At 52.6% G+C, this 22,883-nt stretch overlaps 3 protein-coding genes across 3 annotated transcripts; 1 reads left to right on the top strand and 2 right to left on the bottom strand.

The window, feature by feature from the left end:
* Nucleotides 1–1,077: 1,077 nt before the first annotated feature.
* On the bottom strand, nt 1,078–5,323 carry COCSUDRAFT_36428 (DUF21-domain-containing protein; the record flags this gene model as incomplete). The annotated part of the gene is made up of 10 exons (XM_005647934.1): nt 1,078–1,293; nt 1,732–1,844; nt 2,304–2,407; nt 2,837–2,956; nt 3,196–3,296; nt 3,790–3,951; nt 4,284–4,435; nt 4,664–4,805; nt 4,987–5,043; nt 5,273–5,323. The coding sequence occupies 10 exons, from the start codon at nt 5,321–5,323 to the stop codon at nt 1,078–1,080; spliced, it is 1,218 nt and encodes a 405-aa protein (XP_005647991.1).
* Nucleotides 5,324–6,480: 1,157 nt separating this feature from the next.
* On the bottom strand, nt 6,481–15,791 carry COCSUDRAFT_47296 (hypothetical protein; the record flags this gene model as incomplete). Its single annotated transcript, XM_005647933.1, has 16 exons — nt 6,481–7,378; nt 7,635–7,859; nt 8,086–8,256; nt 8,600–8,753; nt 9,078–9,206; nt 9,520–9,598; nt 9,845–9,963; nt 10,329–10,486; nt 10,652–10,863; nt 11,137–11,338; nt 12,029–12,072; nt 12,410–12,557; nt 13,209–13,320; nt 14,180–14,390; nt 14,720–14,999; nt 15,354–15,791. 16 exons carry the CDS (start codon nt 15,789–15,791, stop codon nt 7,127–7,129), a joined length of 2,934 nt encoding a protein of 977 aa, XP_005647990.1. The 3' UTR covers nt 6,481–7,126.
* Nucleotides 15,792–16,761: 970 nt separating this feature from the next.
* COCSUDRAFT_62982 (hypothetical protein) lies at nt 16,762–22,512 on the top strand (the record flags this gene model as incomplete). The annotated part of the gene is made up of 11 exons (XM_005647932.1): nt 16,762–17,007; nt 17,372–17,455; nt 17,849–18,085; nt 18,515–18,681; nt 19,060–19,178; nt 19,530–19,736; nt 20,179–20,375; nt 20,812–20,985; nt 21,441–21,584; nt 21,877–21,939; nt 22,156–22,512. 11 exons carry the CDS (start codon nt 16,762–16,764, stop codon nt 22,510–22,512), a joined length of 1,995 nt encoding a protein of 664 aa, XP_005647989.1.
* Nucleotides 22,513–22,883: the final 371 nt, after the last annotated feature.

Here is a 22,883-nt window from a genome sequence, read left to right as displayed (position 1 = left end):
TAGGTCCTTTCCCTCTCGCGCATCTGAGTTGGCAGCCATCAGGAGAATCCGCCACGAAGATTTATGAACAGGCGGTCTGGAATCTTCAGGAATTGGGCGCAGAAACGAAGACTATTTCTAGCACCCATTCCTCTTTTATATTAATTCGATCGTCTTCCAGGGTTTGAAGGATAGGGTGAGGGGAGCAGTATCGTTGATGCCAGCTTGGAAACTGACATAGATGCTGTTTCACAGCCATTTGCACCAACACTAGACCACAGAAGGACCCAAAATTGCAATTGGACACATGACATTTTCATTCACCACATCTTCTGACACACTACCGTTGTCTCGGCCAAGCCTACGGTGTTCAAAATATAAGAATGATCCAACTTAAACATACAAATTAGGGGGTCATATCTATGTACCAGGTCACGAGCTAGGTCAATTTTTGAAAGTCTTCACTCTTCTCAGGCGCTGGCTACAGCCCCCAAGCCACCGTCCCGCATGCATGACTCACTACACTGGAAGATCATCCGTCGTCTGTGCACCACCATTCTCCTGCAGCAGAAACACACAACTAGTGAGCAAGAAAGGGCCGCAAGCCTCATGCTCTGCAAGCGCATTTGCCTCGCATTGCCTTCTTCTGATGACATGCAGAATTCTGCAGATTCATGCGTGGTGCCTTCGTATCACTTGGATCCTTCTTGCCTCAGAACACGGTGGCACTGGTGCATGTTTGTCATCCCCACGTGACAAGTTGTCACTGACGAAGTTCAAGGGCAACGCACTAGGAGGGGCTGTTGGATGGCTGGCATGGGTCTGCCAGTTGTCCTGGAGCGTTGCAACTGAGTCACCCGCTGCCCGGGTGTCATGTTGTCCAGGTCAGCGCTGCGCACGCTGTGAAGCCCCTGCACCCCGGATAAGTCCAGTCAATTAAGCATGCAGAATCTCACTACCTCCATGTATCAAGTGCAACCTCCAGTGCCTGCCAGCAAAGCAGCTGATGAAGGCCATAATGAAGGGCCTTGTGCTAACGAAACGCTTGTCGCTTCTCTGACTTCTCTGAGTCATCACACTGATAATCTGGATTGCACATCAACAGCATTCACGACTGTAGGGATATACATGTGAAAGGTTGGGAATGTGGGGCAAGTAACTTGCCTGCAGGTTGGTGTTTTGGGCCTGTTGATTGAAGGCGGCTCGCGCGGCTGCCGCGGAGCCGGAGCCGCCGGTGACGTTGGCCGAGTTGCGCGTGACCATCAAGTTGCGTAGGTGCGGCGGCAGCGCCTTCAGCAGTACGGCAGCATTCACCTACGCTCAATAAAATCATGTCTTGTCTGCGACCAACGTTCTTGATCCTGGATTCTTCTGTTAAGTTGTCCGCACATAGGACCTCGCTCAGAGGATCCCTAGTCTCTACTCTAAGTTATCTGTGAATCTGCCGTCGTTTCGAGCTCCCCAGCCCCTCATTTTCGCAGCTCTAATTGGATTTGGGCAGGCCATAAGGAGGTAATCCTTTTTGGTCCCAGGTGCTCCTTTAGACTGGGCAGGCTAACAAGAATGACAGCAGGATGCAGCAGGCTGAGTCAGGACGTCAAAGAGGGACTTTCCTGCCATTCTGTGAGTTGCTGCTTCCAACTTTTGCGTCAAGGCAAGGCTCGGCACGTCCATATTGCGGCCAAGTAATAAACTTCAAGCATGTGAGGCACACTGCAGATCCTCGCTAGCAAAGGGGAAATGTCGCGGCACCTTCTGCATGCGCATGTTGTCGACAAACTGGTCGGTCTCGTCCACAATCTCCTGCTGCAGCAACTCTTCCAGCACGTCCTCTATGGTGATGATGCCCACCGGGTCATCCGGCGCTGGCTGCCCCAAAGTCGCCGCCACAGCCGCCGCCGCCGCGGCCGGCGTCCCAGGAGTCGCCTCTGAGACCCCCTCCTGCACCATGCGATCACTGAGCTCAAGCCAGTGCAAAACAACAACATTACGATGCACTCGTAAAGCCTGGGGCATGACTAAGGCGAGACAGGCGAGACCAGCCAAACGCATGGTTGACCTGCTTGCAGCCTGAGAGGTCTGGCAGCATACTTGTGTTTTGTACTGACCCGTGTGGCACACAGACAGACTGTCACAAGAGAAAGAAAGGGTCAAGATACGCACGTGACTGCCATTTGCGGCACACATGCTGTCCGACTGCGGCACGAGAAGAGTGACATCGTCTTCTTTTGCCCGGCGTGGCGGTGTGCGCGAGGCCTTGATCTGGTGGATGGACTCCGAAAGGTCGCGCGGGGGCGTTCCCACCACCATCGGGGTGTCCTCACCACCGCCGACCGGGACCCCCACCACCGTCTGGGGGGGAGCGGGGGGCGCTGTCAGCACCACCATGTGGCTGCGCCCCGTCTGGAACAAGGTCAGCAAATCGTACCTGCGCAGCAGAAAACATGCTGTAAACAATCACCCTCCATTGTCAAACGCATTTCAGAAGATGAGGCCTGGTGTCTGGGAAACTTCTCAGCAGCAACAGCCACACCAGGGCCAAGAAGACCTTCGATTCACCAACATTGGGGAAAGTGTCCTCCTTGGCAGAATTTTCAAGTGTCCATCATCACATCGGGTCCAAAGTACCAATTTTCTCAGGCATCTTGTGCTGATGTGTGATGGGTATCACACTCCTCTCAGTGTTGTAGAGGCTAGGCACAAAGAATAACCAGGCTTGGTGATCGAGACGGGTTGTCGATAGCACTGATGTCTGTGCTTGCACTGTGTGTTGGTGTAATCCCCTGAGAAAAGGATAAAGGATTGTGTCCAAGGGCTATGCCAAATTAGCTGTGTAAGGAGGAGTGGAAGTGCGCACATGGCGGTGTCTGCGCGCAGCATGGGCAGCGGCCGCATCTTGACATCGCTGACGCGCGTACCCGCCTCCAGATCCAACAGCGCCAGCTCCTTCACTATGATGAGCCCCAAAACATCCCGCCTGCACTCCACATGCACTACCCTTATTTATCTCTTCGCCGCGCAAATTTTGACCGATTTGCTTACTTCTGGGAGTGAGAATGGGAGACAGACTCTGACTTCCCGCCAGAAGCATCTGTCTATGGCTAGATAAGCATGGTTCATGATGGCATGTTCATCGAGCCATCGTGGCTCTGATCGAAGCCGAAAAAGAGTAGAAAGCAGTAACAGTCGCAGGAATGGGGGAGGCAAGGGGCGTGCCTGTTTCCCGGGCGGTGCACGGGGACGCGGCTGTGGCCGGAGCCCAGCACTGAGCGCATTGTGGCCACATTCAGCTCCGTGTCAGCCGACAGCATGAACACCTAAAAAGGCGCACACACCACCAACAATCAGGATGTCCCCGCTCTTTCCTGCAACAGTTTACTAATCCAACAGTGTATCGCTGTGACAGCATTGGATACACTTTATGTAAAGCCTCCGTCTGTACATGTAAATGGCCCATATAGCCACGCTGATGCTGACACCAGCCTGAGCTGCAAGAGAGGCAGCCAAGGGCCAAGAAAACAATGCTGTGACAGGGGCATCATCCCATTTTAATGGAGGTGAGATTTCTTTTTGAAGGATGCAGCGTGATTGCTGCCACGTCATAGCAGAACTCTCTGCTCTTGCAAGGACATGCCACAGCATATGGATGCATGTGTAAATCCACAGAATACCTGAGAGCTTTTATGCTTGCGGACAACATGTGATCTCCACAGCAGAGCCGGGACAATATGGTCCCGGCTAACAGTGCCGGGTGTTTGGCAGTACTAGTGCTGGCGATCCTGTTAGATCAATGTGAGTGGAAAACCCCACCTTGTCAAGGGGTGTCATGCCGACAACAGCTTTCTTCTCGGTCATGTCGAGGGCGCCCCGAATGATGTTGATCTCTTCAGCGCTCAGGTAACCGCCACCTATGCCGTCCACCTCGCTGTGAATGTCCACCAGCGCCTTCAGCTGCCCACGCCGGAACAGCGCCTGCACAGTGGCTGTTGTGAGGTGATCTCCTGACACCATGCTATGCTATGGTGTGTCAACTTCTGCTGCAGTGCAGTGTATTGCTTGCACAGATCAAGCTTGTCACAAGAGAATGACACTCAACATTGTCCTATTCACCAGAGCAAATTTCTCCATTTGCCTGCCATTTCCCAATCATTTAAAATACAGGAATAGTGCACTGTTCTGTTTGTCTCAAGCCCCAAATTGTCTTGAAAGACACATGGGCACTTTGGAGACTACATGATACACTACACGACATCCAGGTGTGAATGCGTCTCAAAAACTCCTGGGGTTCAAGAGAGGGTTTTCACCCCATGCTCGCTGCCCAGAAGATAGTCCAGGACCTTGGAGATGGGGTAGGAGATAATGCCCACTGCAAATATCAGGGCGCGCACAAACCAGGCCGAGTATGCCCCGATCGCCAACCCATACCTGGTGCACAGCGCCTGAGGAATTATCTCACCTGCCAAACAACACATACACGCCTTCATAAAAATTGTAAATACAGGCTCTAAGTATTCCAAGGTACCTCATAAAACCAGCGGGGCTGACAAGTCTGGTGTTCACATTGATGAATCAGCTGTGTACCTTGTTGGGCTTGGTCGGCTTGGGGCAGTCTTGATGTGAACGGTGATTAGTTGACTAAGCGCGTGCAAGTACAGAGGTCCAGAGAAGGGATATCAGGGCGCACCAAAGAACAGGACAGCAGTCACTGACAGAATAATGGCGGCAACTGGGCTGAGGAGCCGATCCAGGAAGATTGGCAGCGCCTCCATGGCAGCTGCATTCACCAGCAGCAGCGTGACCAGCAGCAGGTGCGGCCTGCTGAGCACCTGAGCACCATGCACACGCATTTGATCTCCAGAAGTGCACCACCGCAATGCCTGCATGTAATGTACTGCTAGCACCCTTGGATGTACTGTAGGTGGCAGGCCTTAATACAGCACTTTATTGAGCATGCTGGCCAATGCCAGCAGCATTGGCCTGGAGATTCGACAAAGGATGGGCCCTCACTGGTGCGATCCTCTTGGCATATTTCTGCTCCGTGGGTGTTCCGCTGCGTATGAGCACCTGCCAGCAAGGAGAATGAGCTCGTGAGGTCTTCCAGCACATTTTCAAACAAAGTCTGGCTGATCAAAACAGTAAATACAGGTCTGTGGTCTGTGGTCAGGATCGGCTCTGCGCTGATGGCTTCTTCTCGAAAACAAAGGGGTTTCCACAATTTAAAAAATCCCTCGTGTGAGCATTTGATGGCTAGAATACGATTCTATGAGGATGCCTTTATGAGGAGCCACTGTACCTCCAAATCGATGCTGTCCATTGACATGAGTCCCAGCGTCAGTCCGCTCATCAGGCCAGCCAACAGGACCAGTCCTGGAGATTAAATTAGGAATTGTTTGTTTTGTAATGTAGCTTTGTCAGAACACGAGCACGGAAGCTCGTCCGAGGCGCGCCTTGAGCACATGCACTTGCAGCTTGAAATAAACAGGATCGAGCGAAACAGACTCCGACGCAATCAAACTTACCAATACATATTATAATATAGATCCATCTTATCTCCGGATTCTCTTCCTCTGTGCCCAGCCACAAATTCTTCAGATCGTCCAAGCTGGTTCCCTCAAACATCTTTGCTTTTAAGGACCTCCCATAATTCCTGAAAAGCCACTTGAGGCCTTCATACGGATTTATTGTCCGTGTCTTGTTTCCAAGCCCTGACAGAAGTGGGTAGATGCTGTTGAGCAGAGATGAGATGTGAATCTGAGGATGCCCAAAGAGCTGCCCAAGCCGGGTAGCTGCTGGGCAACTTCCACATCAAAGTTCTTCATGCATCCCAAGGATACGTCAACGGATAAGCTGCACAGAAAGCCAATAGACGACACAAAGGGCCTGGGCGTCTCCATGAGCAATTCAAGCAAACACGATCTCCAGCTGTCCTCGGCTGCTGGCGCCTCGCCCGTCTCTGCAACTGCCACCGGCGAATTGCCGGAGCTGCAAAGGCTAGGAGGAGCCGGTCCCACCCGCCGACATGCGGGGCCGACATGCCGCACTTTGTCCCCATGGCGTATGCGGGCCTTGCGCTCTGGCAGCAATGAGGCCATGGCCGGCCCGGTGGAGAGGCAAGCCCTCGTCCATGCATGCTACACGCCCGTTCATATTGATGACCATGCCGCCCATCTTGGCAATGGCATGTTGGCCAAATTCTGGACTTGGGCATATAGTCTCGTCTAGGAATATGGATGTGAACCCAGTACGAAATTTGCAGAAACTGATTCCATGCATTCGGCATGGATAGATATCTGATGCATCCAAGGTTAGTAGAACCTACATTAACTCTACACTATTTCACTGAACTATTCTTCTCCCCTTGATGCAACACCATGTATACAGCCAGGATCTAAACTTGGTGCTAGGGTGGCGAATACAATGCAGCGAGGCGAGGAAGGGAGAGCGGATACGATCGTAGGCCAATCCCCTCTCGAGTCGATAATCACTGGTTCGAGTCTCCGAGTACGTAGTTCTTTTTCACTTTACTCCCCCGGCTTCTTCCCACAGGCAGGATCTAGACATACTATCTAAGCTAGGCATTTCTCCTCGGGGGGATAACCCAGAGAGCATACCGGCAGGCTGTTTTGTTCCCAAGCAGGCGCCGCGCAAATGTGCACTTGGCGGCCCAACAAAATATAAACAGACTCGCAATCGCTGAGACATGGGCACGCGCACGATCTTAATTGTCCTCAGTAGCAATGACAATGATCTTATTTGCTGCGCTGTCTGCTAGCACAAAACAGGGCCGCTCTTGATGGGTTGGTGATCTTTGCTTGAAGCGGCAGGGAACTCTTCTGTCCACCGATTCACCCATGACCATCCACCCTCTCTGTTGCAACCACAAAAGCTGGTCCTAAACTCCTGAGCGCAGAGCTCAGCAGGGGTGAACTCCCCAAGCAGCCACGTGTCAAGCTGTGGCACGCCCTGCCATGCATGTCCGAGAGACAGAAGTCATAGCATGACTTTTAGAGTCATGGCGCACCACAGAAGTCATGGCATGACTTTAAAAGTCACGGCTCACATATACGAGCAGGCTACGCAGCACCAGGCATGCAGGGGTGACCCAGCCACCAACATTATCATGATGCTAGAGTATTCTGTGACACTCTCATCTCCATGTGGGCCTGTCAGGCTTATTGCATAGATGTGCCGCCTCGTGGCAGCCAGCATCCTTCTCATTTAAAGCCGTCTGAGGTGCAGGGCCTTCTGCCTGTCTCTTGCGTGCCTCCAGCTCGAGCTCCCAGTCCCGGGCTTCCCTGACCACTGTGTCCAGCAGCTTTCGCGCCACAACTCTGGCCGCACCGGTGCCCGCGCTGCTCAACATGGCTCGCAGCTCTGGAGACTCACCCTCTATGTCACCCTGTGGCGATACGCAAACAGCATTCTCCCCAACGAACTTCAACAAATGCTGCATACTTGACAGGCATTGCAAGCACTGACATGAAGGATTCCGCGCATGCTATATCTTATGCCTTGGGCACTCTGATGCTTGCGCTCAGGCTCTGGTACAGGGCCGGTTTTGGAAGGGTCCAGACTTCTAGAACACCACAAACACTTCCATAATTTGCAGAAAAGAATTCATTTCGGGAGGAGAAAGAAGGAATGAAGTGCAGTACCAGGCTTGCCAACGAGGTGGCACGCAGCACAGACACAGCGGTGTCAATGTGCGCCTCTATGGCAGCATGCCGGTGGCCAGCGCGCAGCTGCAGATCGATGTGAACCTCTCGGTGTGCCAGCCGCGCGAGCAGGGTGGAGAAGAGGTCTGTGACCTGGTAGACCGCCTCGTCGGATCCCACTCTGCGCGAGCGCAGGTGCAGCGCTACCGTGTGCTCTACCTCCAGCTGCGAACACATGCACAGCCTTGTTTTCTTTTTCTCTCCTTGTCTCTAATTTTGGAGGCACGTGCCAGGAAAACATGTAGGTTGTGTGCAATCTGACAATCTTGTTAGATGATATTTTAACTGAGGCACGGTGCGTCCGCAGACAAGCTGCAAGAAAAGGCTGCCACATATCCTAAACCCTTTGCGGAAGAAAGTGTGCTTTGAAATAAGAGGGTACAAAAAGCACCTTGCAGAGGCCGTGGCAGGTGCGGGCGGCTGCGGAAAGGAGGTTGCCCAGAGTGTGGGCAGCCTTGGGCAGGATGTCATCGTCCGGGTGCGGCCCGGCCGGGCAGGGGTCAAACATGCTGAGGTTGCGGGGGTGCCACAGCGGGTCTGGATTAGTCATCCCATACCCAGCCTGCAATGAAGACACGAATACAACTTTCAAACTGCCAGTTCAAGGCCTCTCTATTATAGACTCTCAGAAATCCAGAGATCACCGCACCAAATCACCGCAATGCCCTGCTTGAATGCACAGTAGCATTTGACCGCTAATTTTGTCCAGCAAGCTCGACCTGATGATCTCAGAAGGCTTCGAATTCACCAGCCTTCCCAGTCCATACAGGCAGGTCTTCGTACGTATTGACTTTGTGCCTGCTTGTATGGACCAGGGATCATTGATAAACTCACAGCTTTTGGAGATCGAGTCAAGCAAAGACTGTCAGCGGAGCTTGAAAGGAAGGCAAGAAGAAATTACGCACCTCCCACAGGCACTCTGTGATGAAGGCATCGCCGCCGGACGAGTACGCACCATGCACACAGCGGTGCATGTGGTCATATGACACGCTCCTCAGCAAGCCCACGCTGATGAGCGCTCCCGCTCCCCCGTGCATGGAATACGTGCGCGCAGGCACCCTGCACACATTGAAATTTTCCTTCGAAAATGACAAATGCGTTCATCATTATCTCTCTTGAGTGCCCCGTGTTAGGAGCTGAAAAGGCTCTCCTAGCAGAGCCCTGCTTGCAACTAAAAGGCTGCACAGAATCCAATGCTGCGCAGTCTTTACGGATTATTAAAGAGGCATAGACTGGAAAGCCGGGTAATAGTAACACGCATAAGTGCGCAGTCTTCGCAGCGTTCACTTGCATTTGGGGCTGTGCTGAAGACACAAATCATCAGAAGATCTCTGTTATGATGCCCTGAAGTTCTTTTTAATTAGCAGTAGGTTTGTGGCTCACCTGGGCACGCCACAGGCCTTGGGCGGCTTGTTGAGGACGCCTGAATTGTCAGCGCGGCACAGCTCTTCCACTCGGCATGGGCAGCCCGGCGGCAGAGAATAGGGCAGCCCAGAAGTGTCCTTTGAGTACCTACAACAATGGGAGACACTTTATATTATCATTACAAACTGTTCCTGCCAGAGGCAAGGTGTGTATGCAGACAAGCGGCATGTGAAGGCAGCCAACATCCTACCCCTTGTTAGACTCGCCAGATCTCAGCAAGACCCAATCAACCGTGGGCACGGTGCTCTGTACTTGGACCGCCCCCCGCCAGCCGGGGCCACTGTATAAATAGTATGCGTCAAAGTGAGGCTGATTACTTGGGCTGCAGTGTCTTGAGGGTCTGCCATAGTAATGATGTAATGATTTTGCAGGTGCTTAGGTATGGATTTGTCACGCTTACCCGCATGGTGTGCATTGGGGAGCGCCCTGGTGGGGGTGGTACGAGCCCTTGCCCATCTCTCTCGAGAACCACATGTTGTCTGCAACTCACCACATACAATAAATCATACCCTTGCCCCTCTCATAAGTTGCTGCTGACGCATGAAACCCATATGATTTTGCACATACAAAACATTCAGTGCTTCGAGAATGACAGCGGGAAAATCTCGCTGCCAGGAAAATTTGCCTCCATCCAAAGCTGTAAAATTCGAACAAACTTGTTTTTCAAGCAAATTTGTTAGGATGCCATTTCCGGAAGAGTGCTATATGGTGGTGCAAGGGCAGACCTGTGAGGAAGTAGGGCATGTTGGGATCCAAGTCTTTGACAACATTCATGGCGCCCTCCAAAAAGAAGACAGTGTCGTCATCGCCGTAGAAGAGCCACTTGAAGGTGTCGTTCAGATCCCTGTCTCCCACAACACCAACCTCATGACCCCTGGCAACGCAGGACATCCGCGCAAATACTTGGGTGATGCTCGCTAAAAGTGGGGCGCCAGAATATGGCCTGCCCAAAACCAATTTGAGCTGCAGAAAGAGAGGCTGGTTCAAATCATATTACAGATTGATGACCAACAAAAGGTTGCAAATGATCAAGCAAGCGCCCTATGTGCAAATATCCCTAATTGCCAGCTTTCATGACAACTCTATGCTGCTCCCAGCTGAGCACTCCGAGCACTGAGCAGTGAGCTAACTTGAGCTACAAGAGAAGGGGAAAACAGCCCAATGATAAGAATAATACATGGTATGGAATTTTTTTGAAGGTGTGCACACTTGTAGGCCAGGAAGGGGACGATGGCGGCCCGGGGGTCCCCAGCAAAGAAGGAGCGCAGGGGCTCAGCATCCGGGTAGTAGCCCCAATTCTCACCAAAGGTAACGGAGTCATTTGCCCGGGGCCCCTCATGGTTGGTCGCATAAAATGTCTGTGCTCCCTGCAATGAATAATCACTGCTGTCAAAACCCACTCACACCTTCAAGCAGGCACGATTGCATCTGCAGTGAAAAAAAAATGTCCCTTGCATGCCACCTATGGGTCATGCCATCGCTGCACTTGAACTGATGACAGGGATTTGGCACGAAAAAGAGCGCAAATGCACCTGTCTGGAAGGCCTGCCTGCAGCCAGAATTGGCTCCCGGGCCTTATGGGTGGCAATGGCAACCACAAAATCTTCAGCGCGCAGCGCTGGCTCTTCTTCCTCTCGCAAGAACTGGCGCCTGTTCTTCTGCTTCCTGGCTGGCAGCTGCTCCGGGTCCCCCCACCAGCTCCACCTCTTCTGCCCCTGGACCCCCCGGTTTGCATTGCTGCCATCTGCAGCTGCCGACCCTGATGCATTCACAGGGTCTGCTTTTGGCGAGGGAAATTTTTATTTAATGCATCGCTGCCTGCTTGCTTCCTCATCCACATCATAAACCCGCATGCACCAGTACATGCTGCTTGCAAAGGGTTGCCTTGCTAGCAGTCAAGCAGGACGGACTCGTCCAACACAGAATTGAGGCAGGAGAGATTGCACCGCTATAACGTCGGCAAGATAGACTGCATCTCAAGAATCATGCTCAACTCTCCTGCACCACAAATATTCACAAGTTGCTGGGTCGCCTCTGAGGCTTGTTGGCGGGTTGACGGGTGTGGGTGGAGGCTGGCGCCCCCAAGTCCTCGTGAGATGCTCCCTTTTGAACGTGCGCCGTGCCTGGCTGCCTTTGCGAGCGCTGATCAGGGCTGCAGCGCCCGCCAGCTCCTGCAGCAGCTGGGAGGCAACGCCCTCCGCGGCGCCCACCTCCGTCCTCTGCACAATGCATCAGGCAGGCACAATTCAACCAGCCTTCAAAGGACATGAAATACTCATCAAACGCTATTACACGTCTATCATGGGCCCGGTGTGTTGCAACAGCGCTGCTCTGACTAGGCCAAAAATGGGTAGATCGTTAAAACAATGCTGTAGCTCGAGATATAATCTGATATGTGGGATATGAATTCGGGATTGCAAAGATGCACAAGCTCAGGGTATACGTGACCCGCAGGACATCAATTGATGACCTCAGGGCAATATGGCGAGCGTGAAATATAAGATAAGAGGGAGATGCACCTGCAACAGGGTGAATGATGGCCGCGCAGACTGTTGGTGGATTGGCCCTGAGCTGGATGGGAGAGACAGTGTGGAGTTGACAGCCTCCGGTGAGCCTGAGCTTGAGGATCTGGCAAGCATATGGACCGCCTGAGCAGCATTCCACACTCAAAACCTGATTGTTTGACCTGCTTTTGAATTCAAACCTTGCATGCAGCTTGAGAGGCTGCTGCAACGCTCGTAGCCCTGAGAGCTGGAACAAGCGTGTTTATTATTAATAATGCAACTTGTCATTGATCTCTGCTAGTAAGGGTTCCTTGCCTCGACAGCGGCTGCAAGATGTCCCAGCCTGATGATCTGGGACAGAGCGTTTTCATCAAAGCCCCTCTGGTGGGATCTGATGCTTTTCACGATTGCGGAAGTGACGGCAACTGGCTCTCTGAGTTGGTCAGGCCCTGCAGCACAGCACCATAAAGCTCAAACACATATCACTCAGCATCATTATGTCTGCGTCTGTCCTGATCCGTGCCTGCAGAAGGAGGTCCTACGGCGGATTAGGCAGCTGTGCTAGAGAAGAATCCCAGAGCATACATTGCAGCGGCACCTTGGGTGCGGTTTGAACTGGGAGAACCATATTAAAGGCCTGGTCTTGGATTTTGCTTTGCTGGACAACGGCTTTTTCTGTATTTTGATTGTAACACAAGCTTATGTCACTCTCTGGAGGTGCTAAAGTGAATTCCCCCTGTGCACTGCCTCAAGTACTTAAACAATTGTCAAATGAAAGGCGCGCACCAGAACGGCTTTCAGGGGCTGTCTGGGCTTTCAGATTCTTGAGGAAGGAGAGGATTGCTCCGAAGAGCTGCGCAGTGTCAGCCGTGCAATTGTTCGTGTCCAGCGACCCGCTGTTCAGGTGCAGCGACACCACTCGGTCCAGCTCGAGCTGCATTGCAGCAGGCACAACTCATTATCAGCCCCCCCTACTGTTACTGTTACTGTTACTGTTACTGTTACTGTTACTGTTACTGTTACTGTTACTGTTACTGTTACTGTTACTGTTACTGTTACTGTTACTGTTACTGTTACTGTTACTGTTACTGTTACTGTTACTGTTACTGTTACTGTTACTGTTACTGTTACTGTTACTGTTACTGTTACTGTTACTGTTACTGTTACTGTTACCGTTACCGTTACCGTTAACTTTTTCTGCTAAGAAGCAAGGTGGGCCTGCAGATAAGCTGCGCTAACAGGTTACCACAAGTCCTTGATGGACTCGCCAAATCCAATCAAGACCCCATCAATCGTGGGCACGGTGCTCAGTGTTTGTACCGCCCCCCGCCAGTCCCCTTTAGACACCACGTTGTGTGACCTCCCAAACTCTGACAAGCCTTCAAACCTGCTACGACTGACAAAACAGGCTCCCTGTAGACATTCTCCCTCACACAATTTGCACAGAAAGACCGAAACCTTTGCACGATGCACTGTCTGCGAAGCACAGTAAGCAAGCTCCAGACGCATACAACAGAGCAAGGGCCTTAAAGCCTGCAGGTGAATCTCTGTGCACAGAAAAAAATTAGGTTTGAAGTTGGCGCACCTGACAGAGTCCTTTGCAGGACCCCACAGCGGCCGACAGCAGGTTGCCCAGGTGGCGAGAGACCTTGATGGGAATGGCCTTCTTGCTGATGGGGTCTGGCAGCAGGGGTGAGCTGGCATCGAACAGAGTCAGGCCGTCTGGATGCCACAGGGGGTCCGGGGATGTGGGTGCAATGTTGGCCGCCCGCCAGAGGCACGCTGTCACCATCGCATCCGCTCCTGCAGTGAAAGGAACACAACATGCTCGGTGTCCAAGTTGTATGTCCTGAATGGCTGCCTCACATCTAATGGGTTGTAGTTCTATTTGTGTAAGGATTTCTAATCTCAAGGAGCGTTGGGCACTATGTGTGCGTCCGATCATTGGCTTGATACATCGAAGTCATGCAAGACTACAGCAAAAAGAAAATAGTCCCCCAGAGTCTCGGCCATTCCCTGCATCTCCAATGTTGCAGCAGTATGGGCACAAAGTGTGTCTGCCACAAGACTGACTCAGAAGAAGAGGGCGTGTAGAAGGCATATTCACAGATCAATCTGGGTGTGGGCACTCTCTTGGATAAATAGCAAGTCCAAAGTGAGCGCGCCTGTGGTCCACTGGCGTTGGGTGCATGCCTCCATCTCAGCGAACGAGACACTGCGCAGAAGGCCGATGCTAACCAGCGCCCCGGCATCCCCATGCATGGAGTAGGTCCGAGAAGGCGCCCTACACAGCACCGTTCCCCTGAACCCTACAGTCCATCAGGGATTTATAACCTAACCTTGTACTTTCGAGTCCCCTGAGCCCATAGCTGCAGCAGCTGCATTGCTAGTTTCCTACGCACCAAGCATGACAGGGACTGCACACATATTGTACTGCCAAAGGATATTCTTTTCTCCTGGAAACATCAGAATTCACCAGGACTCTTTGAGAATGCATGCCACTGGTGTGCTATCTGCACTGGCTTTCAACTGAAGGAGTGAACAAGCGGGCCGCACTTAGGGATCCCACAGATGCCGTCAGCAGAGCCTGGGAAGAGTCCGATGGTGTCGGCTGCGCAGAGGTCGGCAGGTTTGCAGGGGCACATCTTTGGCATGGGGAAATCCAGCTCGGATGTGTTCTGCGCGTAGCTGCATGGCAGGCACGCGGGCACTTTGGGGTGCGGGTGAAAGGCGCCGCCGAAATTGGAGTCCGCGTACCACATGTTGTCTGCACAACAGCACCCTCGTGTCAGGTGCTGCAAGCTTGCTAGGTCAATTTTGGACGTCCTTTGCTCTCTTGAGTGATGAAAGAGTGCTCTTGTTGAAGAACTGCCAGACGGTGATGGCTTAGCTGAATAGAGATGTGAAGAATCCCTGCCGGTCATCGCAAAGCATGAAGACGCTAATGAAACATTTGTTCTTGTTATTTCATCACTGATGCACATGATGAACCTAGTCCTTAAGGAATGGAAAACGCAAAACAATGAGGTAGGCGATCAGTCTGCCTTCACTTGAGATTTTTTTTTTTGCAAAAAAAAATAAAGACAAGGGCAGTACCGGTCAGGAAGTAGGGCGTTTCAGGGTCAAGCCCCTGCACAGCTCTGGCTGCTGCCTCAGGGAAGAAAGCGGTGTGAGCATTTAGAGTCCCAAAGAAGGCCCATTTGAAGGTTGATCCAAGGCTGCTGTGGGCAAGGAATGGGCCCAGGGCGTTCTGTGTGGCAGTCTCTGAGTAGGATCGGGCTGGCTTGTCAGCATCGTAGACTGCCCAGTGCTCAATGCTGGCCGGCATCGGCTGCAGCCGGCTGCTTGTGTTGGACACCACAAAAAGGCGCATGCCCTGTGCACACATGCACAATTAGTATAAATGCTCCAACAGTTATTGTTGTTATTTCAGACTTTTCCTGCCAGAGGCACGGTGCGTGTGCAGACAAGCCGCGGCCAAAGGCTGCCAAACTCCTAGCCCTTGATGGACTCGAGATCCAAGCAAGACCCAATCAACCGTGGGCATGGTGCTCAATAGTTATACCGGCCCCGCAGGCCGGGGCCTTGCAACATCAGTAATGTTACAGGAGAGTCATAAGCTCTAACTTGTGAAGTGCCACTGACGACTGCTGGCTGGGTGTTCAGATGGTCCCTGTATAACTGTAGACAGAAGGGGTGCCATTAATTTCCAGACCTTGGGGAGACGCACCTGCCACAGCTGCTCTGTTGCCTGCAGCAGCTCGTGCTTGTCATGGTCGACCGACAGCACCACAACAAAGTCATCATGCTGCCCTATTTTGGGCCTTGCTGCCTCCTGCCTCAACACTTCAGCCTGCTGCTTGGGCACATCTCCGCCCCCGTCTGCCCGTCCCTCCTCAGACCTTGCAGCTTGGCCGCTGTAAGCTCGATCTGTCGGGCTGATTCTGGATGATCCTCTCTGCGTTGCTGTCTGCTGCAGAGAAGGCTGCTCTTCATGCAGGGATGCCCTCAGGCCTGCCAGATCAGCGCTGGTGGCTGCCTGAGAGCTGGCTGCACTGCGGGTGATGTGAGCAACATAGACCCTGGTGAAAATGACCGAGGCTGCACAGAGGATGATCACACGCAGGATGGTCTTCTTTGTCCCTAGGCCCTGGCCTCGATGCTGCATCAAGTTTCTTCTGTCCAGCTGCCTTCTTAGAGAAAGGGCTCTCTGCATGATAGGCTGTTCTTCATGAGGCAGGCTGCACGAATAATGGACGAATGTCAAAGATTCCCTTCCTGTTACTGGAGCCACTCAGGATCAAGTGCACTGGTGTGCTCTCGATTTGAAACTGCAGATGTCACGTGGAGCACAGTAAGAAGAGTATTTAACTCGCTTCAGGTGCCTGTGCTCCTGTTGTGTTGTGGCCCCCGATAAAAGATTGTGGTTAAGTTTGAAGGACGTCCCAAACCGGGTTGGAGGTTGAACCTTCACGCAGTTCGCGATGTAGCCTCCTGTGTTCAGGTAGCGCCAGCGCACTATTGAATTGCTCGGCTAGGTGTCCTACATCCACTGCTTTTGATCTCCGCCACCTGGCAGCTTTCCGGCCGTCGAATCGTCCAAGAAAGTACGCCTTTTAAATTCAGCGACAAAGCTTCTCAAAACCCGCATTGAAATACGAGACAGGAGATTAGCGGTAATGTTTCTTGATAATAAGTCGCTGCAAGATTTTCACCTGGCGATCGCAGTGTTGTAGAACTGGTGCTGATTAACAGGAGCTAGCTCGACCACAGCAATAAAAGCAGACAGGCCTACACACCTGACATCACAGCGGTGGTAGTAAATTTCGCAGGTAAACTTTTCTACGACCTCTGAAATGTACTGCTGCCCATTTTTGAGCCTGGGCAAGTCTGTCGCGCGTAAAGTCGAGCTCGACATTGATACTCGTGGGTGGTACTTTCTTCTGCGTTTTGGAGACGAACCTTTGTGGAATGCCTGCTCTTGAGATCATAAGATGTCTTTGCCGTGAGGAAGACACCAACTTTTCGGGCCTGCCTCTCCCCAGCCTTCGAACAAAGCCCTCTTATGGTGGACAGCTGGCAAACAATCTGCCTGTCTCACCTTTGTTCGTTTCGCACATGCAGGATGTCCTCAGGCCATGACCACTGACGCTGAGAAGGCCTCAATGGAGCACATGTCGAGGCATGTGCAGAGGAGTCTGCACGACAGCCAGCAGCAGAGGCAGCGCGGCGGGAGGGTCTTCTACATAGTCTCCTTCGCCTTCTGCACCGCTGCAATAGTCACAGGCATCTGCTTCATCTACGCAGTGCAGCTGGGCCTCGAGACTCTGGCCCTGTACCACCCTCTACCCCACAAGGACATCATCTTGGGCAGCTTCCCACAGGTGCAGCTTGTTTCCTGTTATTCTGCATGGCAGTCCACTCGACGCCAGAGATGAAATGGTTGAGAACCTTATGCGATGTGATGCCAAGCTGAAGGAAGGAGGGAACCCATCAACTGAAGTGGTTGAGAGCCTTTTGTTACTGATGCTTTCCCCCTTTGGGAGTTTAGTTTTCATGGCAATGTATTCTCCCATTAGCGCCAGGCCGAGGTGATTGACAACCTTGTCAGATGCTTCATCCCCTCCAAAGCTTACTACACACGGCAGTGCCTTTCCTTGTTAATGCCAAGCTGTAATGGATAACCTTGCCTGATGGTCATCCACTTAGGAGATTACTTTGAGAATGAGTGGATCTGTGGGCGTTCAGGGACAGTTTTCTAGAGCCAGCCTGACCAGATTTGAGCTCTCCAATGGCAAGCAGGTCCTGCAGCCGCACGATGTTGTGAGACAGGTGAGGCCATGATCACTCATGCTTATGTCACAATGACTGCCTGCATGCAGCCGGCACTGAACATGCCTCAAGCCTCCGTTCAGCATAGCATGTCACACACTGTCTCCTTGAAGACACTTCTGTGATAAAGGTTTGACGAGACCCCAGCAAATGACTAAGGTTTGACAGCTAGAGCACAGGCACCAGAGCATGGACAATGGTACAATCACAGGAGACAGCCTGCTGACATAGGATGGTTATTTAGAACAGCGCGCTAGCCGATAATTATGGTCCCATGTGCTGCCGTTTAGATATAATATCACCCTCACATAAGCACAGTCTGAATCCCCGTCTTCTGACAACAGGCTGGCATGCATAAACACACACTACTGACAGCATACCCTTTGCATGTAGGGGGACGGAGCAGCAGAGAAGGTGCAGGTTGCTTTTCTGCCAGTTGAGACCTCGGGCTACAACTTGGGGCCGTCTCTGCCTGAGTCCCAGCAGCCGCTGTCCTGGCAGCGGGATCAGGAGGCTACTGGTATTACCTACAGCGGCGGCTCAAAACTGACCAAGGAAGACTTTGTCGCGGCCATTGTCACTGACAAATGGCACGAGGAGCTCGCCCAGTCGAGCCGACTGTGGCGCCAGGTCAGACTTTGACCAGTTCACTTTTCGGATCTCCTGTCCCGTTGCATTCTGGCAGGATGATTCTGCTGGTGTCGCCAAAATTATTTTAGAAGCTTTGAATGTCATGCTGGGCGCTGACTTTGAAAGTCAGAGTCAGGCACCATATCAGCTCCGAGCTGGCTGCAAGCGCTGTGACATGACTGGCCGACAGACATATTGTTCAACCAAGCCAGCTTACTCTTGCATCCTTAGACACCTATTCAGTTGCAGAATACCTATTTCAGGAGATGGTGAGCTCAGAATGTGCAGGTTCCTGCCAGCAGCTTGTAGGATGGTGACTTGGTGAAGCAGAGGCATTGGGAAAGTTGTATTTGAAGTTGAAGTTGACTTTGACTTTGACTTTGAATTTGAATTAGAGTTCCAATATTGAGTGTGATGTTTGGTTTCCAGGGGCTGAGGACGTTCATGGCCACGAATTACAGCATGTCACCAGAGCAGCTGGAGCGGCAGGCCAAGCATGGGGAGACCTGGCATGCCTACCCCGATGACAAACCCCTGCACTCCCTTGCCCTCAAGGGCGACAGCCGCGCTGCCCTTGTCCCCTTCCTTGCGCATAAGTGCGCCCTTGACTGTTTTCCCCTTATCGGCCTGTACACGGCCTTCCCCAACGATAGAGATTGTCTTTGCCAAGGGGCACTGTTTGAAATGAAGAGACATGCATGACAAGCGTCATGTTGCCAATGGGCGCTGTTCTCAAGTGAAGACACCTGCATTACAAGAGGCATATTGTCAAGAGGCGCAAATTTCGTTGAAGAAACCTGCGTCAGAATAACCATACTCACTGAACTGCGCTCTTCTCAAACATAGAGACCTGCATCACAAGAACCATGTTGCCAAGGGGGCGCTGTTTTCAATGAGACCTGCATTTGGCAAGCTTGCAGTGCCTAGAGACTGGCAGGCGTGAGTTAAATAAGCCAAAACCTTTCTGGTTGCAGGCACTTTGGGGAGTCGTACAAGTGGCTGCTGTATGGCGACGACGACACCTTCTTCTTCACAGATGCTGCCATGGATCTTCTGCAGCACCTGGACCCAGACATGCCCTACTTCCTCACAGGTGACTCACTGCTGACTCGCCACACGCCCTGTCTGTTTGCCTGCCCTTATAGACTGGTGCAAATCCAATGTGCAGTGTGTACCATCATAGACACATGCTTCTTGTAGCCCCAGGTCATGTGTATCTCCATGCAACAGCCCTTGTACATATTGGCATACTTGCATTCCGATACTGACTCCGGGGTCACTTCTTCAAAACGGAAATGTTGCAGAGCTGAAGAGCTTTCCAATGGCTGAACATGCAACCTGAGGATCACAAGTCATAGCCACGGTCACAGTCACGTTACATCACATCATAAGTAAAGAATAATGAATATCAGTAATCGAATGACACATGTGTGCATGCTATCAGACCACATGTGGTGGACCTCGCGCGAACTTGATGAGATCAAGGGCCACGAGCGCTCAGACACACACCACCCGCACGCGGCCGCCCCGCTGTGTGCGCCGTGCAACTACGCAAAAAATACATCTGCCCTGCCCTGGCCTGCGCCGAGCGGCTGCCCCTGCACGCCAGAGCTCCTCTGCGCCGCGGACACCAACGGCACGCTGCCACCCTGTGAAGTTGTTATTTTTCCTGTCACACGCTGTGCCTGTCGAAACGAATGGCGCGCCTGCAGATGCAGACTCTATGAGGTTCTTCTTGTCTAGTGATGATAGCAACATGTGGCATGCCCCGTCATGTTCTCCTGCCGTGTTTGGCCATTCCCATGAGCCTCACTGACCGCCATCTGGCCAGTTTTGTGCATTTTGCCGATTGTCAAGAGGGCAATGACGGTGTGTTTGTCATGCCATCGGGTCCGCCTGCCCATCTTGACCCTGATTTTCGTAGTGCTTGCTCTGCTGAACACGAGACACACAGACGGAGAGACTCCATCACTTCGGCATACCGAGTGCTGATTACATGTCCAACAGCTACTCAACCAGAAGTAAGGCCCACAGTCACGCTGGTATTTCCCTCATATAAACCCCTGGACCCTGAAGGTCAATGCATGGTGCAGGTGTGCTGTTCAAGGGTGCACGCGGCAGGTGCGGCCAGCCGCGCGTGCCGACGCACACCTACTCGATGCACGGCGGGGCGGGGGCGATTCTGTCGGTCGGGCTGCTGCGGCGCATCCCCCTGGGCTGGTTTGAGGACTGCGTGACCACCACTTACTCCACCGGCGGCGACGCATTCATCTCCATCTGCCTCTGGGCGGTGAGTGCATTGATCAGCCTATGCACCATTTCCCCATGCAAGCCTGGCACTCGCCTCATTCCAACTGTTGACACGATAAGATGGGTACTAGTTACCTTGATATTGCAAGCAAGCTGGGAGTCTTTCGCTGCTTGAGTGGTCATGGCCCCTGATGCAATGCGCTCCCTGGTCCTTTGACTTGGAGCTTAATTTACACACCCTGGATCTCACCCTTGAGGAGTCTCCCTTGCAGCAACGTACATAGGAAAAACCAATAGACCCACTGCAGCCTTGTAGCCTGACATGTCTTGTAGCTTCATGCATGCGCACTGAATTGCAGGCAGCCTCTTGCGCAGCTGGACTGCAGACAACGCAACTTGTTTCCTTGCAGGAAATGTGTGCAAATATTACTAAGAGTAGTAATAGTAATCCTTTATGCACGTGCATCAACTCGCAGGCTGGGTACGGGATGACGGCGCCAGATCCGCTGTGGCACCCACGGGGGCTGACAATGTTCGACGTGGGCCGCATAGCACAGCGCGACGACGAGCCAATCCAGCCGAAAGTGGCCCACGTCATGGGCAACCTCCTGCAGGCCTCAGCCGGCGGCTGCCTCAAGGGCGCCTGCAGGGTGAGCATCTTTCTCTTTTCCTCTGCCTGGAAGCTTCTGGAAACTTGTAGCACACGCGTTGAGTTTGAGTACTTTATTGCACAGATGTCCGCAGCATGTTTTGGAAGTGCTCGAACCTCCTGGCAGCTGCATGAAGGGGGCCTGCAGGGTCAGCGTTTGCCCGGGTTTTTTGTGCTCGGGGAGCTACTTAATATGATTTGATCTCAGAACAGACAGGAGCAATAGTAGACCTGAGGGTGCTGGTTTTATTTGAAATGGAGCGCACTGAATATTTCTGAGAATTTCAATGTTGATCTGCTCAAGCCCAGCCCTGCTTTTAACAGTAAGCGCATGGTGTGACAGAGCTGCGTGGAGTGCAGCAATGTATGAAGAGGTCCTGAACAACTTTCAGTGCATCTGAGGGCAAGGGCTTAAGCTGCTTGATCCTGCTGACTGGCTTGTTGTGATTGCTGCAGCTGGAGCTCGACCGGTTTCTGACGCTGCACCTGCGCTCGCGCAAGTTCCCCTCCATTGCGGCCTACATTGAGACCGTGCGCATTCTGGCCGAGCTCTCAGACCGTGTCGCCGGCCGCCCCTCCCCGCGCCTACCCCGCCCCAAGGTTGGACAATTTGCGCCACCTCTCAATGCCCAATTGGTCTCGTTCTTCGCCAAATTTCCATAGCAGCATTGAGGGGACTGTGTTGAGGCGAATCTTTGCCAAATCTGCATGCATGCATTCAGCATCTGGGCTTCTGTCTGATGTGATCCCTGCACAACATGCATGCGTTGGGAAATGCTTAGCCGATATACAGGCGCTTGAGATAAGATTTCTGCGAGCAGTGGCATGCCAATATCATGACCCTTGGGCCTTAGCAGCTGGGTTTACGCACGGCTGCTCCTTGTGATGCCAGGATGCGTTTGTGGATGAGTTGGTGGAGCTGGGAATCCAGGCGCTGCAGGACCGCCACTGGCTGGTGATGTCCCACTCCTCTACCTCGCTTCCCACACTAAATTATTAGTTGCAACTTGCAATGACTACTTGGGTGCTCAAGATCCCTGCAGACATGCTGGCTAGGCCTAGCACACGCATCTTGCCTTTCCATGCAGTATGAGACAACAGAGCAATGTAGCTGTGAGAAAAGACTTACAAACAATCAAGAGATGGAGCGGTCTTGAGGTGGGGTGTGCAGACGGCGCAGAGGCCGTCCAATGCGTCGAGTTCGCAGCTGGCCGAAATAGTGACCACAATCCGCGACGAGGCCGAGCACAAGGCGGCCAGCGCCGTGGCGGCCGAGATCATCGCCGCGATATTCGAGCGCAACCCCACGGACGACCCCCCGCCGGTGTATTTCGGCGCCGCGGCCACCCCCGACCCGGCCGACCTCGCCGAGGAGAGCAAGAAGATCGCGCAAGCCGCCGGACTGAGCATGGATGATGGGGAAGGGAAGGAAGAGAAGGGAACGGTGCGTGAGATGCAGGGCGGAACTAGGGGAGATGATCTTGAAGAGCCGTTGGCGGATCCGGACGCTCTGCAGGGGAAGGAGTGAGGGGCGCCTATTGTTGGCTGTCTACAAGTTGGTTGTTTACAGTGCATAAGACTACAGTATATAAGACTACAGCATATAAGACAGATTGTTTGTCTAGAGTGTTGGAAGTGACGTACAAAAGCGGTGTAGCTGTGTCTGAAGGGCCGTGTATGTGTGTGCTAGGCAGGTGGTCTGTGGTATTTTGTTTTGATAATGATGTTGGGTAGGTTGAAACGGAACGCATGTGTAGGAAGACATCCGGTTGGCAGGAACGAGGCGGTGTTGAGGGTAGGTGAGCTTTGAAAAGGTTCTTAGCAAATTGTGCAAAGGTGTTGCTGCTAGCACTTTTACCAACGGGCTGGATAAAACTGTTCTACAATTGTGCGCCACTT

Source organism: Coccomyxa subellipsoidea (assembly GCF_000258705.1).
Source record: "Coccomyxa subellipsoidea C-169, whole genome shotgun sequence".
NCBI lineage: Eukaryota > Viridiplantae > Chlorophyta > Trebouxiophyceae > Coccomyxaceae > Coccomyxa > Coccomyxa subellipsoidea.
The sequence above is the reverse complement of the archived record's forward strand: the minus strand, read 5'-3'. Positions and strand labels throughout refer to the sequence as shown.